Here is a 19460-nt window from a genome sequence, read left to right on the forward strand (position 1 = left end):
GGCACTTCCATAGACAGGGAATCATGGAGTGGTTTGGGTTGGAAGGGACATTAAACATCATCTAGTAGCAACCTACAGGCCATGGGCAGGGACATCTTCCACTAAATCAGGTTGCTCAAAGTCCCAGCTCAGCCTGGCCTTAAATGCTTCCAGGGATTCTGAACACAATCACAGCTTCTCTAGGCAACATCTTAATGAAATCCTCAGCTGTGCCACAGAAATGTTTCTGAGATGTTTCTCTGCAGTTGTTTTCCTGGGACTGTCTTTGTGCTGCATGGGAATGAGGAATAACAAACCTCAAGTTACCATCCCCAGTTTAGCAGGTTTTTTCTGTTGAGTTCCTCCCATCCAAATTCAATTATGTTCCTGTAGTTACATAAAGTACATGTACTGTAAATGATCACCCACTCAAAAAAGTTGGTATTTTGCTAGGGTTAGGAAGACAATGGCCTGTTTTTATTTCTGAAAGTCTCCTCTGATCAATTCCTAAACAGGATTTTGACAGCCTCTTCCAAAAATGCTGTGTCTATGTCAGATGTTAATTATATTGCCTTTCCTTGAGCCAAGTGGTGAAGTCAAAAAAATAAAAGTAATCAAGCAGCAATATTCCTTTGAGCCTACACCCAAGTTAAAGTTGCTTCACTCAACACAGGAGTTAATTTCTGGTTCAGTTCATGTTTCATGTTTTCACATACACACACATACATGGATATGTGATGCCTATGGAGAGGATTCCATGACAAATGGTTTACAAAACAAATTTTCTTTTAACAGAAAAAATGATTATTTCCATGTCTTGGATTTTGTCTCTTAATTTTAAACAATTGCAAATGCTTCTCCTTTTTATGGAAGAATGAATTTGTTTACAATTCTTCTCTGTTTCCAGAACAACATTATGAAATTGTTTTATTAGTGCGTTGGTGAAACATCGTGTAATCAGACTAGTGCCCTTGCCTGGTTGTTTTTGGGATGTTTCTTCATATTCTTTTCACAAGGGGTACACATAAGTTGACCTGATGTTTTCTGGTGGTATCTTTTTGGGTGCTTTTTGTATGAAATCTCTTATAACTAGAAACCTAAGCTATGTTTACTCTGTTTTAAACTTAGCAAAACCCTAGGGATGAATCCACTTTTCTTACTTACAACTTCCTTTTCTTTTTGGTATTTTTTAATGGAGTTTAAAAAGAGGAACAAGTAATAATATTAATATTTTTTGAATACCTGAAGCACAAAAAAATCTTCATTTCTTCCTGTCCCATTTGTCACAAGGGTTTGAATACTGTTCTTGTCTAAATATTCCTGCCCCTGGAGTACAAATCACTGCACATGACAAATAGTGACATGAAGTATAGTTTTAAGGGATGCTGTCAAAGTCATTCCTGCCTCTAAATGATTTTCCCTTAAGAGGTTGAAAACAGCATGATTTTTATGCAAAACTGGGTGTTTTCTAAATTTTAGTAACAGTAAAACATCAACGGTGTTCTGCAAATTGGTTGGACAGTGTCAAATTTGAAAGACATATCATGCTTTAGATCTGTAATATCTGGTGAGGAAGAACACCCTGGGTTCTCCTTGCAAGGGTGCAAATGTAGAGGATAATGCAAATGGTGCACATACAGTCAAGCTTATTGTGAACCATAAATTCAAAAGACCTGAAAAGTCTGAGTGTAATCATGTTATTGTACTAGTGTGCAATAGTTTTGTATTCCTGTTTTACCAATGTGCTTTTAAAAATGCAGTCCTCTTAGTTCCTGTCCTTGGAATACTCTTAGAAAATTAGAAGTAAGGGGCTAGTGGGGAGAAAGAAGGAGCATCTGGGGGGGAGCAGGAAGAGAAGGGATTGCAAGGGACAGTGGTGTAGGGTAAATATCCGTGGATGCTGCCTGTTCGCTTATGTAACCTTAATAGTCCTTGAATTCCAGGGTGAAGATTTTTTCATGGATAAACAGGCTAAGAGTAATTTTAAAAATCAAAATAGCATTCAGTCTTACTGAATTTATGGTTTTTGGTTTTTATTGTGTGAATGTTCTAGAAGCAGGATGCTAGGCCTCCAAAAGTCTGCAGGTCTGTTTCCCAGTTACTGAGATCTGTGTATCCGTCTCTCTAAATGCAGTGTCCTATTTTTCAACTCAACATTTTTTGGCTGTGTGCATGTCTTGTGGACTCACAGACTCTGCCCCTTGCTGAGCTCACTTTTTTTGTGAAAAAAGCAGTTTATTTTCAGGGCAGTGTGAGGAAGAGCATGCTGCTCCAGGATGTGCTTCAGACTGAAAGGCTGGCATGATGTTTCTCACAGTCAGTGCATTTATTAAAGGACTGACCTAGCTTTGTTCTGCATTTCAGGCTCATTCGTGTTTGCGGTGACTGTCACTGACGCAGATGCCGGCTCCAACGCTGAGCTCCATTATTCTCTCGTGGGGAAGAACTCTGAGAAATTCCACATTGATCCAGCAAGGGGGGCAATCCTGGCTGCAAAGCCACTGGCGGGAGAGTCCGAAGTCACCATTTCTGTTCACGTGAGGGATGGCGGCCGGTACCCCAAGACAGACTCTACCACTGTCACCGTGAGGTTTGTGGACAAAGCCCAATTTCCTCATGTTCAGGCAGAGCAGGAGACCTTCACGTTCCCTGAAAACCAAGCAGTTGGGACACTTGTCACCACCATCTCTGGGTCTTCAGCCAGAGGAGGCTCCTTGTCCTACTACATTGCCAGTGGTAACCTGGGCAGCACCTTCCTGGTGGATCAGGTGACGGGACAGCTTTCTGTCGGGCGGGCTTTAGATTTCGAGGCCGTGCAGAAGTACGTGGTGTGGATTGAGGCCAGAGACACGGGCTTTCCGCCCTTTTCCTCCTACAAGAAATTGGAAGTATCGGTGATTGATGTCAACGATAACGTGCCGGAGTTTGAGCAAGATCCCTTCATTGCAGAAATAGCGGAGAACCTGTCCCCACGGAAGATACTGACGGTGGCTGCTGTTGACAGGGACAGTGGACTGAATGGACAGCTCAATTATGAAATAATTGAGGGCAATACCGAAAACAGTTTCAGTATCAATCGAGCCACTGGTGAGATCAGAAGCGTCCGGCCCTTGGACAGGGAGAAACTGTCTCAGTACACACTAACCATAAAAGCTTCAGATAAAGGCACTCCGCTCCAGAGCACGACTGTCAAAGTTATCATTAATATTTTAGATGAAAATGACAATGCTCCGAGGTTTTCACAGATATTCAGTGCTTCTGTGCCTGAAAATGCTCCTCTGGGTTTTACAGTAACGCGAGTCACAACGTCAGATGAGGACATTGGGGTGAATGCAGTCAGCAGGTACTCCATAAGGGATACGAGTCTCCCATTTGCCATAAATCCCAGCACTGGTGACATCACCATCAGCAGACCCCTGAACAGGGAGGACACTGACCGCTACAGGATCAGGGTCTCTGCGCATGACTCGGGGTGGACGGTGAGCACAGACGTCACCATATTTGTCACAGATGTCAATGACAATGCCCCACGATTTACAAAACCATCCTATTACCTGGAGTGTCCCGAGCTTCCTGGGATTGGGCTAAAGGTCACCCAGGTTTCAGCCACTGATCCAGATGAAGGGTCCAATGGTCAAGTCTTCTACTTCATAAAATCCCAGTCCGAGTTCTTCCGCATTAACGCAACCACGGGGGAGATTTTCAACAAGCAGTACTTAAGGTACCAAAACTCCAGCGGTTCCAGCAATGTCAACATCAACAGGCACAGCTTCATAGTGACATCATCAGACCGGGGCAGTCCCCCGTTGGTGAGTGAGACCACCGTCACCATAAATGTGGTAGACAGCAATGACAATGCACCGCTCTTCCTCGCCCCTAGATATTTCACTCCTGTCACTAAGAATGTGAGGGTTGGCACAAATTTGATTAAAGTTACTGCGGTGGATGACAAGGACTTTGGCTTGAATTCTGAAGTGGAGTACTTCATCTCTGATGAGAGCAAAACTAATAAATTCAGACTGGACAGGAGTACAGGCTGGATTTCTGTGTCGTCTTCGCTAATGGCTGATTTGAACAAAAACTTCCTGTTTAAAGTGAAAGCCAAGGACAAGGGTAATCCCCCGCTCTCATCCGAGGTAGCTGTTGAAATAGTGGTGACAGAAGAAAATTACCATACACCCGAGTTTTCCCAGAGCCGCATGAGCGTTACTATCCCAGAGAGCTACTCTGTTGGAGCGGTGGTCAGGACGGTTTCAGCACGAGACAGAGATGCTGCCATGAACGGATTAATCAGCTACAATATTTCCTCTGGAAATGAAGCTGGAGTCTTTGCTATTAATACCACCACTGGTACACTGACACTAGCCAAACCACTTGATTTTGAATTACACCAAAAGCACGAGCTGGTTGTTACTGCCACGGATGGAGGATGGGTGTCCCGAACAGGCTACTGCAGTGTCACTGTTAATGTCATTGATGTCAATGACAACTCCCCAGCATTCAGCCCTGAGGAGTACTTTCCCACCGTGCTAGAAAATGCCCCCAGTGGGACAACTGTTATTTCTTTAAACGCCACTGATGCTGACTCTGGGTCTAACGCTGTGATTGCGTATGCCATCCAGTCCTCAGACAGCGACCTGTTTGTCATTGACCCCAACACGGGAACCATCACCACCCAGGGATTTTTAGACTATGAAACAAAGCAGAGTTACCATCTAACAGTAAAGGCTTTTAATGTTCCAGATGAAGAGAGGTGCAGCTTTGCTACTGTCAACATCCAGTTGGAAGGGACAAATGAATATGTGCCCCGTTTTGTGTCCAAGCTTTATTATTTTGAGGTTTCAGAGGCAGCCCCCAAAGGTACTGTTGTAGGCGAAGTTTTTGCAAGTGATCGTGATATGGGCATCGATGGAGAAGTCCAGTACCTCATCTTTGGCAACAGCAGAAAGAAGGGCTTCCAGGTAGACGAGAAAAGCGGCCAGATCTACGTCTCAGGACCTCTTGACAGAGAAAAAGAAGAACGAATCTCTTTGAAAGTCCTTGCAAAAAATCTGGGGAGCATTCGTGGCGCAGATATAGATGAAGTAACTGTTAATATCACAATCCTGGATGCCAACGATCCTCCCGTTTTTACCTTGGGAGCCTACAATATACGGATCAGCGAGGGTGTTCCTCCAGGCACCCACGTCACGTTTGTCAGCGCCTTTGATTCAGATTCTGTCCCCAGCTGGAGCAGGTTTTCCTATTTCATCGGGTCTGGCAACGAGAACAGCACCTTTTCCATCAACCCACAGACGGGACAGGTGACGGTCACCGCAGAGCTGGATCGAGAAACGCTGCCTGTCTACAACCTCTCTGTGCTGGCCATCGATTCAGGAACGCCCTCTGCGACAGGAAGTGCCTCTCTGGTGGTAACTTTGGAAGACATCAATGACAATGGCCCTACCTTGTCCACCAGCCAAGGAGAAGTCCTGGAGAACAACCGCGCAGGAACTCTGGTGATGACGCTGCAGTCGTCGGATCCTGATCTCCCTCCCAACCAAGGCCCTTTCACATATTACTTGCTCAGCACGGGCCCTGCCACCAGCTACTTCAGCCTCAGCACTGCTGGAGTCCTGACAACGACGAGGGAGATTGACAGGGAGCAAATCAGCGATTTCTACCTCTCAGTGATTACCAGAGACTCTGGCATTCCTCAGATGTCTTCCACAGGAACTGTGCAGATCAAGGTAATAGACCAAAACGACAACCCATCTCAGCCCAGAACAGTAGAAATCTTTGTTCATTATTATGGCAACCTCTTCCCAGGTGGAATTTTGGGCAATGTAAAGCCACAAGATCCAGATGTGCTAGACAGCTTCCAGTGCTCCCTCACCTCAGGAGTCACCAGCCTTTTCAGCATTCCCGGGGGCACCTGTGAGCTGCACTCGCAGGCGAGGTCCACGGATGGCACGTTTGACCTGGGCATCCTCAGCAACGACGGGCTGCACGGAGCCGTCACCAGCAGCGTCCGCGTCTTCTTTGCGGGCTTCAGCAACGCCACCATCGACAACAGCGTCCTCCTCCGCCTGAGTGCCCACAGCGTGCGCGACTTCCTCACCAACCACTACCTGCCCTTCCTGCGCATCGCCAGCTCCCAGCTGACGGGGCTGGGCACGGCCATCCAGCTCTACGGCCTTTCTGAGGACAGCAACCACACCTTCCTGATGGCGGCCGTCAAGCGCGGCAACAGCCAGTACGTGAGCCCCAGCGGCGTGGCCACCTTCTTCGAGAGCATCAGGGACGTCCTCTTCCGCCAGAGCGGCGTGCGGGTCGAGGCCGTGGACCACGACTGGTGCCTGCAGAGCCCCTGCCAGAACGGGGGGAGCTGCCTCAGGAGGCTGGCAGTGAGTCCCACCCTGAGGACCCACGAGAGTGTCCCTGTCATCGTGGTGGCTAACGAGCCGCTGCAGCCCTTTGTGTGCCGGTGCCTGCCGGGCTACGAGGGGAGCCTGTGCGAGACCGACACCGACGAGTGCCTCCCGTCGCCCTGCCACAACGATGGCACCTGCCACAACCTGGTGGGGGGCTTCTCCTGCAGCTGCCCTGAGGGCTTCACCGGCATGGCCTGCGAGAGGGACGTCAACGAGTGCCTGTCCAACCCCTGCAAAAACGGTGCTGCCTGCCAGAACTTCCCAGGAAGCTTCAACTGCGTTTGTAAAACCGGGTACACAGGTATGCATTTGCTCCTCTATATACCTTACAGTCCAGAAAAGATCTGGACAAGGCACTCTTGCCTTCTTAGCCCACAACTGTCTGAATACAAGCATCCCCATGGATGAAGAGATCATGCAAAATGAGGTACTAATAGTGTGAAAGCTCAGAATACCCAGGTGCCTGCAATATTATTTTATTTTAGCTCTCTCCCAAGGTAAATCTCACTTACCTGATTTGCATTAGAACAGAAAGATTTTTGCAAGGGCTATTCAAAATTTTTGAGTGTGTGAGAACCATTTCCAATGCTTCAGTATGATTTTTCTGTACATGTTATTGTTATGCATATTGTGGGAGCATTTCAAGTCTGCTAGAAGTGTGCCAAGCAAGAAAATCAGCTCTGTCCCAAATTACTTGCAGGACAGAAAACAGATGAAGAATATGGGAAAAAAACAGAATTCAGGCAAAATGGTCAACCTCTCTGTTCTGTATTTTGTTCCTTTGTAATTTATTTTTTTCATTAAGCGCAGAAATGTCTGCAGCATTCCTACCCCTTCTGAGTATTTTTTCTCTGGTATTTATTACACATTCAAACACAGCAGCATTGTAACCCAGAAAAGCAAACTAATCTGTGCTTCTGCTGTGAGTAGGATATTTAAGGAAGGTCTGAGCAATTTTATCCGGTGCTTATAGCCACTTTCTTAGAAATCAGAAAAAAAAAGTCTAACTAGAGGAGATTTAGGTAAGATTCTCAGTGCCTTTTCTAAGGAGCATTTCTGCACTGAAGAAGCCCCAGGGCAGCCCAGCTCAGCACAGCAGTGTCCATTCTGGTGTGGGACTTGCCACCACCACAACTCACCTGTAACCCACAGAGGGATCCAGGGATCCACTGTTCCTTTGGGTGATGTGGGTCTGTGTGGCAGAAAATGAAGGAGAAGTTAATTTCAAAGTAAAGGTTTAATTACTTAATTTAAATCACAGCTGCAGCAGTGGATACATATTCACTGCAGTATCAAGGGCACTGATGAGATCTTCTGCATGAACCTCGCAAATGTGCTCCTGAGCCTCAGGTCAGGAGCAATTGCTGTCAATTGACAAGCAGTTCTAATTAAGTTACTAATCCAGGATTTTATTTCATGTTGTATTAGCATATCAAATTATTTTGCCAGGAGCATGGCAAAATAATTCTAGAGCACCTATGCCCTGTAACTCTTGAGGTCATTAGCACCAGAGAGTACATGGGCATGTGTTTGCTGCTGCAGTGAAGCAAAACACTTCATTAACTCTGGCAGCAAACTACAGTGTATGCCTCTAGACTGTAATTTGAAACATTTCTGAAGCATCCAGCTGATTTCTTCTGGTATTAAATTCATACATTGATGCTCAACCCTTATGTCTGCTAAAAATCAAGCACTGCGTGTGACAAGTTAAAAAATAAAAAAGATGAGTATTTTTGCTAAGAGAATGTGATGAGAGACTCTTAGAGTTTGAAGTGTTGGGTTTCTTTCATGCCATGAATTAAATGTGGCATCTGATAGGAGCTTTCTTAAACTCCTTGTCAACACAAATAACCTTAAAATAGACTGCCACTGAGGCAGACATTTCTATTTGGGAGTCAGATGTTGTTTAATCAGTTGGCCATTGCAGAATCAAGAGATATTAAAGTGTCCTGAGATTAATTGATCAAGACAGAAAACAAATGGCACCAGTGTAATTAAAAGACAAAATATTTTAGGAGTTTAATATCAACAGAGCTTATTAGATAAGATCACAGTTATCACACAGTATATTTAGACATTTTATGTCTGCAAAAGCATATTTGAAATTCTTCAAATTAAATATTCAATAGGTTCTGCAAACAAATGTCAGTGTGCTGATTGTTTGAGAATGCTTGACATAGAGGCTATTATGTCATTATTATACTGCCAACAGAAAGAGAGCACAGCTGCTTGGGCTCTTAATTTGCATTCATATGTGATTAAAGATAGCCACAGTAGATGTAAAAATAAAGCCTCAAACTGTTTCTTCATGAATATAAACCATGAGTGCCTCGACAACAACAAAACAGAGGCATCCAAAATAGTGGATTTCTAATTCAGTTCCCCATATACATAGTTTTGCTTCTATATGCTGGAATGAAAATGCAGCCTCATAATTGAATTTACATGCTTGGTAAAAAAAATAACATTTACATGGTAGTGCATGCAAGTAGAAATTATAGTTTTCTGGGACAGACTCTCTGTTCACTGTAAATTAGAGTACATGAGCTGTAGACCTTTATAATGGTGTATCTGAAAACTGAGAGTCTTACTTTTCCTTGATTTATTGTGTTTTGTCAGCTGCATTTCACTTCATCATACTGCAAAAGGTAATGTCATTTTTTTCACTGGATAGGATTATAAAGACTGATTACCTCAGAGCAACATCATTAGGGTTTGAACAATCTGTTATAATTACATCTCTTAGTGATGAACAGGTTTTGTTTTTAAAATAATCGCTTTCTGGGGGGAATATGCTTGGTGATTTACAGTAGTTGTCTGCCCTTCCTTTGAACCCTTCATTTCCTGTTTTCCAGGATTCATTAAGATGAAGGAATGTACAGTTGGGAAGTTGTTTCAAATGCAAGATTAGAATGCTAGAACAACCACTTTAAAAGATGGACACAGAGAACCACAAAAACTAAAACTACCAAATCAGCTGAAGTCTTAACTGAAGAACATTCAGCTGGTATCTGTTCCTGCTACATTTTTCAATTAACAAAAAAAAAAAGTCTGAGGAACTTAGATTTTTGCATAAGCCCCTGCCTGTGATAACATCAGCTGGAGGTGATGAATGATAAATGTTGAATGCTGTCTGTTACCAATTATCCAGCATTCTCCTCATTTTCATGGTCTTCAGAAAAAGATCTTTCTGATGCAGAAATGAATACTTTGCATCTTTCAGCATTTCAGCCTAGAATTGATCTGTAAACTCAGCTGACTTCAGTTTTCATCTAGGCCAATTTGGATGGGACTTTGAGCAACTTGGTCTTGTGGAAGCTGTCCCTGTCCTTGATAGGGGGTTGGAGCAAGGTGGTTTTTAAGGCCCCTTCCAACCCAAACTGTTCTATAATTCCATAATTCTGTTATTCTAAACACACCTCTATTGGTTTCAAGAGCTCTTCAAACAACAGTTAAGCATAAAGAAGATGCTTTTATTCATTGGTTAAAGTAAGTGCAGCTGAAATAAATATCCATATTCTCTTGCTGAGTCAGCAAATGTGCCAGCTTTAATGTTAGCGGGGAAAAAGAAGAGTATTTAGTTAGATTGAACTGCAAAAATCTGAGTAAGCCTTTTTAGCTGCACTTGATTTTTGTGAAAACTGAGCAGCATCACTGGGCTATTTTAAGCATATCTGTCTCACTCCTCCTATGTGCTCTCCTCCGTGAGTCAAAGACCTCTACTACAGACCATAAATTGAAAACAAAGAAAACAGCAAAATCTCACATAAAAACTTAGCTCATCCTTCAGTCATGCCCATTAGAGAATAAAACATAAATAAATACCCCCAAAGCATAATTAAATTCAGGCACTGGAAAAGTTTCCTGGATTTATGGTGCATCTACAAGTGACGTATTAACCGCAGGAATCCTCCAGCGCTCCATTTCCACCCTGCTTGCAGTCACACATGGAGAGCTGCTGCTCACATGCAAGAGCTGCTTGCAAACTGTAGGTTGAACAAAAAAAAAAAGGCAAAAGAGGGGTGAAAAACAAGAGGTTTTCTTGAGTCTTAGGTGACTCAAGTTGTTAAAGTCCAAAGTTTTTAAAGCAAAGTCCTGGTTTGCTACAGTTTTAAGTTGCACCAGCGACCTCTAAGGATTGGTGCATTCCTGTCCTGGGAGATGTAAAATTACAAGATATATGTGACATACAAGAATGGACACCCTCTGTGCAAGCTCATGTTGTACTTTTAACTTAAACGTACGCATATGGTGTAAGAAGTAAAGCAATTAATTATCGATGCAGAAAGAAGCATTAAGACAATCTCAGCCCTTGCTTTGTGCATACAGCCTGGCTGAGATGAAGTTCAGGAGAAGTCTGGAAGACTGTGGCTGGTTTTGTGAGTTTTTGCAGTGAAACAGGGAGGACAAGCATAACAACACTCTGAGGTTTTTGCTGAGCACAGGCAGTGAAGGCTGGCACTGCTGCTGACAGGAAGACAGGTTCCAAGAGTGGGATGTAGTGGAAGTGTTGCTAAACTCATCAAAGCCAAGCACTGAAAACCTTAGAAATGAAGACCCATATTTCTGTAGTTAATGTTTCCATGCCAAGAAAATTTCAGTTTCATACATGGAATACGCGTGTCTGTATTTGGTCTCTGTTAAAATCTTCACTTTTTCTCTTGGTTTCCTTCCTCGCTGAAATGAATTATGTGATTTCAGTTTGTTCTCTGGGGAATAATATTTACCACATGTGACACAATGTCTGCTTAGAAAAGGACTGTATCCAGGGTAGCTTGTTTTAGCTCCAGAGGAGTGTAGTCTCTCCAAGTCAGGAAGGAGGTTGTAATTGATGAGGAAAAATAAGAAAAATCATATAATGTATAATAGCAGCCTCTGTTCAGCATGACCTGCTTGTGCAGGGGTCAGCAAGGGCTGTCTGTATCTCCTTTGCACTCCTGAGTATTTTGCACTCAACAGGGAGAAAAAAGGTACATTTTTACAGTTCTTTATTTCAGCATTGCCTTTAATTGCATGATCTCTCTTTTATAGACACCAGTTAATAAAATAATTCAATTAAAACAACAGTCCACCAGCACCTATAATCACAATGAGAGGCTTGAAAAGTAGAGTTGTTTTCTCTGGGCCACACATTATGCCTATGGCAGGGCTGGGAGCAGCCCAGCATCCTGTCTGTGAGTCCTCTCTCCACCCCAGAGCTGGTCCTTGGCTCCCTCTCTCCTGGCCACGTGTTCAGCATTGGTTGATAACCTCATTACCTACAACACCAGCCTGACTTTCCTATTTCCCTGAACAGTCTGACCTGGAAATTGCTTTTGTTCCCTCATCACAGGGAAAACGTGTGACTCCACTGTCAACTACTGTGAGTGCAACCCCTGTTTCAATGGTGGGTCCTGCCAAAGTGGGCTGGAGGGGTATTTCTGCCACTGTCCCTTTGGTGAGTACCCTTCTCTCCTCTTCATCTCCCCTTTCCCTACTCATATTTCTGTTTATTTTTACCTGCATAAATAATTTCTGGCTTGAAAATGATTCCAGGTCTGGAAAAAATGCATGTATTTAGAGGTTCAATTAACTCATTTTTCTTCAAGAGAAAGTTAAAAAGTGATGTGGTCACTACAAGTACATATTTGTCATTCCTAGTAGCGGGTCCTTTATCTCTCATAGGAAAAACATAAGGCTCAGCCAAACAACTCAGTGCCTAAAAATTAGAAAGAATGTTTCTGAGCAGATAGATAGATAGAGATAACTGTCCAAAAGTAAGAATGGATGCTTGAAATACTTAAATCAAGACTATTGGCTTCCTAAAGATGAAACTTACACACAGCTGAGTCAGGGCTGAAGTACCTTCACCACCCAGAATATCCAAAGTTCAGTCTGAAAGAGGAAGTGTGATGATAACAAAGCTCTCCTGATGAATAACAGGCCATTTTAGTGGAGCTGAAGAGTGAGACCACTGCAAATAACATCAGTATTTTACATCAGAGAAGCATATAGTAGTGCCAAAATAGTTTCATAATTTTTAGAATTTCATTATCCCAGATTTGGTTTGTGGAACAGGCCCAATAAAAACATAGAACAACATGGATATTTTCAGGCATCATGACATGATTGCAGCAAGATTGATTCTGAATGCAGATTAATCCAGAATTGCCATTGTTCATAGGGAAAAGTATGAAAGTAAATGTAACAAATTAATGAAAAAACCCAGAAATGTCCAGAAATCATCTACAGTGTTTCAAGGTTACTGAAAATCCTCTCACAAAAGTATAGTTCTCAAAATGCATTTGTAACTAATGCTGATTATGTATTTCTATTAGCATGTGGAATAATTTGTCTATTCCCTTTTATTTCCTTTATTGTACATTTCCTCAGGGTTAATTAATTTCCCATTGTAAATGTAACTAACATTCATAAATTAAATCAGGGGTTTTTTCCCATTGTTGATGCAGTAAAAGAAAAATCAAGGGAAATTATGTGACAGACCTCTGAAAAGAAGTATGTAGAATGCACCAAAATATGAATATCCGTTTTTACTGACATGAGGAGACATAATATTTTAATCACACATATGCTTATTTAATAAGTATAAAAAATGAACCACCCAGTGAGAAAGAGTTCAGATAACAGAGCGAAAAATAAATTCAACTTGCGCATTTATTTCCATAGCTGGATTAATAAATGCCTGATGATAATTAACAGCCATGTCCTGACAGAGTTGTCAAGCTGGCTTGGTTTGGTGTTTTCTGAAGAAGCCACAGAGCTCGACAAAGTGCTTTTCAATAGACGCATCTGTCCTTCGTAATTCAATTTTAAAGTTTAAATATAATGTACCTCGTTAATAGCATTCTTCTGTTGGTTGTGTGATTTTAATTGTACATTAGGTGTTCCACAGCCATGTGGAGAGCACATCCATACTTCACTCCTGGGAGGAGGCACGGTGAGGAAAAATCTCCCAGATTCCAGACTTCGCTTTTCGTTTTTCAGGTGTTTTTGGGAATCACTGCGAGCTCAACAGTTACGGGTTTGAAGAGCTGTCCTACATGGAGTTCCCCAGCCTGGATCCCAACAACAATTACATCTACATAAAGTTTGCCACCATCAAGAGTGACGCCTTGCTGCTGTACAACTACGACAACCAGACCGGGGAGCGGGCGGAGTTCCTGGCGCTGGAGATCGCGGAAGGCAGGCTCAGGTTCTCCTACAACCTGGGCAGTGGCACCTACAAGCTCACCACAGCCAAGAAGGTGTCTGATGGGCAGTTCCACACCGCCATCGCACGCAGGGCTGGAATGGTAAGAAGTGCTAAAAATGGGGATTTTAAGGCCAACTCAGCCAAATCACTCTGGCTTGCAGGCGAACTCAGAGGAACGTGAAATTAGCGACGTCGCGTTTGCTAGCAGAAACTCCAACTTTGGGAAAAACTTCCTTCGTTTCTGCCTCACTCCAACTGACTCAGAGCCCTGTGGTGGTTTGTTTAGTATGATGATGATAAAGTGTAACGAAAAAAACATGTGCAAAGTGCCCCCAAACTCTCAATGTGAAAAATGAGAGCCAGGAATAATTAATGACATAGATGACTATGCACGGGGCTAATTAACTGCTGTAGATTGCAGGGATGATTATCAGGGAATGCTAATTAACCGCAGTAATTGTAAAAAGCCTCAAAATAATTTTTCTCAAAATTTAGAAAATCCAAGTGGACAGACTTAAAATTCTAGGCATCCATGACCTCCTTGAGCTAATTCAGAGATTTTTTTCCAATCTCGTCAGACTGGGAGCCTGGTTTTCCTCTGTAGCATACATGTAAAGAGTTAAAAGGTTGCATTCTACATTAAGAGAATTTTTTGAGGGGAAGGAGGGAAGTTACTTCTCTCTCTCTGTCCGCCAGAATGCATCTGAGGTGAGGAATTCTGCCAAAACTGGGACAACTGATTACCATATGCCTGGCACTCTGACCCCTCTTCTGCCTTCATTTTTTTCTCCAGTAAATGTTTTCTAGTCCTCTTCTCTCATTTTTTAATAATATTTCCAAAGCAGAACATAAACCAAATGCTCTCTGAATCCAAGCCAAGTTTTTTGACTCTGCCGTGTTTGAGTTAGAAATGAAACCAAATCTATTTGCCATCCATAATCAGTAACTATTACCCAACAGTTCCCTTTTCAGGCAGACATGGCCAGCATACGTGGAATTCATGTTTGGAATTAAATCATAGAGCAGTAATATACAGTAGGGTTCCCCATTTTGGTTTGTGTATGTCAAGCTAGAAGCGATGGAGGGAATAAAAGCAGTAAACTCTTCTACCCGGTGTGGCTTCCTTCTAGTCCTTGCTCTTGAGCCCTTAACTCCATTTCTGTTTGTAGTGCAATACCTGATATCTCCATTTATTCTGGGTCTTGCTCTCTTCTCCCAAGTTACAAGCAACAGGAGAAGAGGAAATGGCCTCAAGTTGCAGCAGGGGAGGTTTAGATTGAATGTTAGTAAAGAGCTCTTCCCCAAAAGGGTTGTCAGTGCCTGGAAAGGGCTGCCCAGGGAAGTGGTGGAGTCACCATTCCTGGAGGTATTAAAAAGATGTGTAGATGTGGTACCTGGGGACATGGCTTAATGGTGGCCTTGACAGTGCTGGCTTAGTGGTTAGACTCTTGAAGATCTTTTCCAACATTAAGGGTTCTATGGTTCTGTGAAATCCAGTCTTCAGCTGGATTTGCAAATCCAATCTGTGTGTGTTTTTATGACTTATATATCCAAATAAGATGAAGGATAATTGTGCTGTTGAGCAATGACTTTGGTTTAATGTGCTTTGATACCAGATATTCAATTTGCATCTTGCAAATTTAATAATTTACATCACAGCTTCCTAATGGTAAAGCCTGAAGGTGCACTTTAATCTTGACATGCACCAGGTTCCCATTTTAGTAACTAAAGTAGAATGTTACTTCCATAAATAAGATGTAAATGGCAAAGTATAAGGACACAGAGTAAAAGTTGCGACAAATAAATGAAGTACACTGAAGAAAGAAAAAACAGAGAAAGAAAATGTTTTACTTGTCAGTGTGCCAGAAGACTATAGAAGAAGAGAAAACATAAAAAGGGCTATTTATAGAAATTTCAGCCATGAAGGCTTCAGGCTAAAAGCAAATATTTAAGACAACCTATACCTTTGTATGATTTTTTTGTTTGTTTGTTTTTGATGTTTAAACCTATTCAGTAATGTCAGCTGTTTACAAACGGCATGTGAAGAGAATCGCCTTTGTCTTAGATATTTCTGCTGCAGGAAAAATGTCTCCCAGGTGTCCAAAACTGTATAAAATAGGTCCCCTTTAGGATTCCAAATCTGTCATTTCCTACAGCACAGTGGGATTTTATCGGAAACTGGTAAAATCATTAAGTTGTCAGTCCTGAGCTATTGCAAAGTGACAGGATAGAAAGGCTCATAATGTGGCAAGGTAACTGTAGAGTAATGCTTAAGTAACAAGCAGGAACATTTGACTAACATTAGAAAATAAATTGTATGAACTCTGTTCCAAGTAAAATATATTCTCAAATATCCAGCCCTTCAGCTGGGGCTGGAGCTTGGCTTGCAGAGCACATAGCGATGTAAGTTAGGGAGATTATGCTGATTGAGCTAAGAACAAAAAAACTCATTTCAGTTTTTGTTGTTGATCTTCTGAAGGAAAAATATGTATGCATGTGGTGGCATACAGAGCAGCCAGCTTATTATTCTTTCTCTGAATTGTTTCATTTACACAAGGCTATAATCTGCTTTGGAACTGCAGACTGACATTTCTTGGGAGAAGCACTTTGCTCATTTGTATGGAAAGAAATTCAAGATAAGCTTCCATTAAAAATAGCAGATTGAACAATTTAATCGTACTGTAGGGCATGATTTAGGGCTAAGAGCTCTGAATTTACTTGGTCAATACAGTGTCAGCTTGCAGCATGTATTTGGAGCTAGCATGGCCAATCTGTGGGGATTTCAACAGGCTGTTGTTACCAAACTTATTTGCAGGCAGTAGAAAAAACCTCTGCAGAGTAATGATGTACTGATAGCCAGTGCTGCTTGCTCAGCTCCCATAGAGCCATCTAAATCAAAATATAAACCCAGGCATTTTTAAAGGTGGCATTTGATTTAAATTTGCTGTAAAACTGTACCACACATCTAGCTGAAACATGAGGAGATGTACAACGTGGAGATTATATTTATTTTTCTGAAAATTTGTTTTAAGGAATAACTAACCTTCAGGGTTGGTTGGGTTTTTTTTTTCCCAGCGCATCTGTTATTAATAAATCACTGTGGGGACAATTCTTTGCTAAATAAGGAATAAAATAAAAACTCCTTTTCAAATCAGCAGGAGTTGTTTCATGATTTTAGTGACAGCTTTGGTTAGACTTTTATAGATTACAAATAGAAGTGCCATGAGTAACTTCAGTGTAAATAAGTTAGATGGATAGTCTCAGAATCACAGAATGGTTTGGGTGGAAAGAACCTTAAAGATCATCTGGTTCCAACCCCCCTGTTGTGGGCACAGAGACCTTCCACTAGACCAGGCTGAGGCAACATTGTTGTCTAGGACTTAATGGCTTGGAGGTAAAAATAGTAATAGTAATAACAATAATTAAACAGCAAGACTGCTGTGAGTAGTGGTAATGCCTGGTACTTCTCTAAACATCAGCTTGGTTCCACTCTAGGTGTCCAGATGCTCCTCCATTATCAAAGTTGAGATCCCTCATGACCTCTTAGTCAAGGGGTTGCCTTAAGCAGGTCCATTTGGTTACTTTTTGAGTTTTATTGAGTGGTTGGTTGTTATTTTTAACTAGTAATCTCAGTGTTTCTAATCCCAGGGTCATTTTTTAAAACTAGTAATCTTAATGTATGTACTCCCAGCTTTTGTAACATGCTTTTTATCAATTTCAATATGTTTAATATCATAGTAAAGCCCCTGAAGGAACTCCCTTTGTGATTGGAAGGGGCAGCTTTTTGCTCAGATTATCTGAACCATGTCAGGAGTAGGATATGGTATGAGCCAAAATAACTTCAGTGTCCAGGAGTAAAGCAAACAAATATGAAAGAAACCCTGCCCAAATGTAAAAAATTGGTGTTTAACTCCATCTCTGTATGAAGGAGACAGTTGGCTCCCTCTCTATATCCACACCTTGGTGGTGCCCATGATGTGCTGGCAGAGTGTGGAGCTGAGCAGTGGCTCTGAAGCACCCTGCAATCCCAAGTGTTCCTTTCTGGCCAAGTCCTTGGTATAATACACCTAAACAGAAATAGTTCATGTACTGTGGGACTAAAGCCTTGTAATACTCAGCATGTTTGTGTGTGTGCCTTTTGCAGGCAGCATCCCTGACGGTGGATTCCTGCTCTGAGGACCAGGAGCCAGGCTACTGCACTGTTAGCAACGTTGCTGTTTCGACTGACTGGTAAATATTTCTTCATTTTGTGGGGTTCGCTTGGGGTTTGGGTGGGATTTTTTTTTAATAAATTAAGAAGAAATCTCCCTGTAAAGTCAGAGAAAGTTGGAATAGTGATAAGGCTCCCAAGGGTCATTTTCCTCCACCTTTGCAGAAGCAAATTAAATTTTCTGCGCGCGTTGCTGCTTGCTAGGTCAGGCTATATTTCTGCACGGAACTGGATCCTAACAAGGAGTTTGCTCAGAAATCCGCAGTTCTCTACACCATCTCTGTCCCCAGGCTCTGGTGGCAGTCAGGAAATGCATGGCCATGAGTAGTTTGCAGTGTGGTACACATGAGGATAACATCTATTGCCTAAGGATTTGGGGTCATGTATTTATTTAAACTGCACCTCTCATTGCTCATAAAGACATAGGAAATAAAATCACTGGATTAGTGCTGTCATTACAAAAATATTAACAGTAAATACTTTGACATTGTTTTCAGGTGTTTTCTGTTACAGTTTTGAGTTAATAAACAGTGTCCGGTAAAGAAATCAAACTTTATTTCTGGTGTTTACTGTAACTAGCTCAGTAGTCTTGGGCTCAAATTTTTGGAGATAACAGTAACTTTAATCCCAATCACTTTGGCTAATTTCTTAAAATAATCACAATGTTTCTTGCCACACAGGGTTTCCCTGCTAGCAGATGTGTTACATCTTTGTAAAACAATGAGTCCATCTTCCTGCTGTTTAAGTATCATCTACAATCTCAATTATAGTTGGGTAAAAAACCTTATTTGTTGTGATCTCAAGCACACTGCTCAGTCAAGTGAATAGAAATTTTGACGTGCAAACTGAGTGTGAATTTAGAGTCGTGCCCACTATAAGTGTTAGTTCAAGTGATGTTAATCTCTGTGTCCCCTTCTAAATGTGAAATACCAATTTGGGAAGAGGAATTTTAGCCACAGGCTGTAACTGATGGTTGCAGTTCCTGTGCTGTCATCACCATCCTGATGTCTGGTACTGATCAGTCATTTTTCTCTTTCACAGGACTCTCGATGTACAACCAAATCGAGTTACTGTTGGTGGCATCAGGTCCATAGAGCCCATCCTTCAGAGGAGAGGACAGGTGGAAAGCCATGATTTTGTTGGCTGCATAATGGAGTTTGCAGTCAATGGACGTCCCCTGGAGCCCAGCCAGGCTTTGGCAGCCCAAGGAATCCTAGATCAGTACGTCTGCTATATTTGGGATCAGATGGACCCCGTTTGCAATAAAGGAAACTATCATGGATGCTATTCCATTCAGACGCCAACAGATATTTCTTGTTAGGAAAAAAAGACTGTAGAACCTGCTGTAAAAAGTAGGAAGAAAGTGAATTTGGATTAAAGGTTCACTAAAGATTACAGAGTCTTAAAAACAAAAGCAGCATCATTACATTTCTATTGTTAGTGGTTATTCAAGGAGCTTTGCGGGCTGAAATTGAGTCGCCCATGTTCTTGGATTTCTTTATAAATTCCACCTGGTTTTGACTGTACTCATACTGCTTGCTAGCCCTCTACTCCCTTTTATTTCCTCTTAATCCACCACGTCTGTTCTCTCACTTTGCCTCTCAAGTATCACCGAATTTCCCTCATATCCTCTGAGTGCTCTTTCAGAAATGATGAACTATCCGAT

General features: G+C 42.1%; 1 protein-coding gene across 1 annotated transcript in view; it reads left to right on the plus strand.

Moving 5' to 3' along the window:
* The window catches only part of FAT4 (FAT atypical cadherin 4), a 123470-nt gene that overhangs the window by 90968 nt on the left and 13042 nt on the right, over positions 1–19460 (plus strand). Inside the window, exons 10-14 of the mRNA XM_030948360.1 lie at positions 2344–6693; positions 11725–11829; positions 13377–13684; positions 17729–17814; positions 18836–19015. Coding sequence (XP_030804220.1) covers positions 2344–6693; positions 11725–11829; positions 13377–13684; positions 17729–17814; positions 18836–19015 — 5029 coding nt within the window. The remainder of the gene's footprint in view (positions 1–2343; positions 6694–11724; positions 11830–13376; positions 13685–17728; positions 17815–18835; positions 19016–19460) is intronic.

This window comes from Camarhynchus parvulus, chromosome 4, assembly GCF_901933205.1.
Source record: "Camarhynchus parvulus chromosome 4, STF_HiC, whole genome shotgun sequence".
Taxonomy (NCBI): domain Eukaryota; kingdom Metazoa; phylum Chordata; class Aves; order Passeriformes; family Thraupidae; genus Camarhynchus; species Camarhynchus parvulus.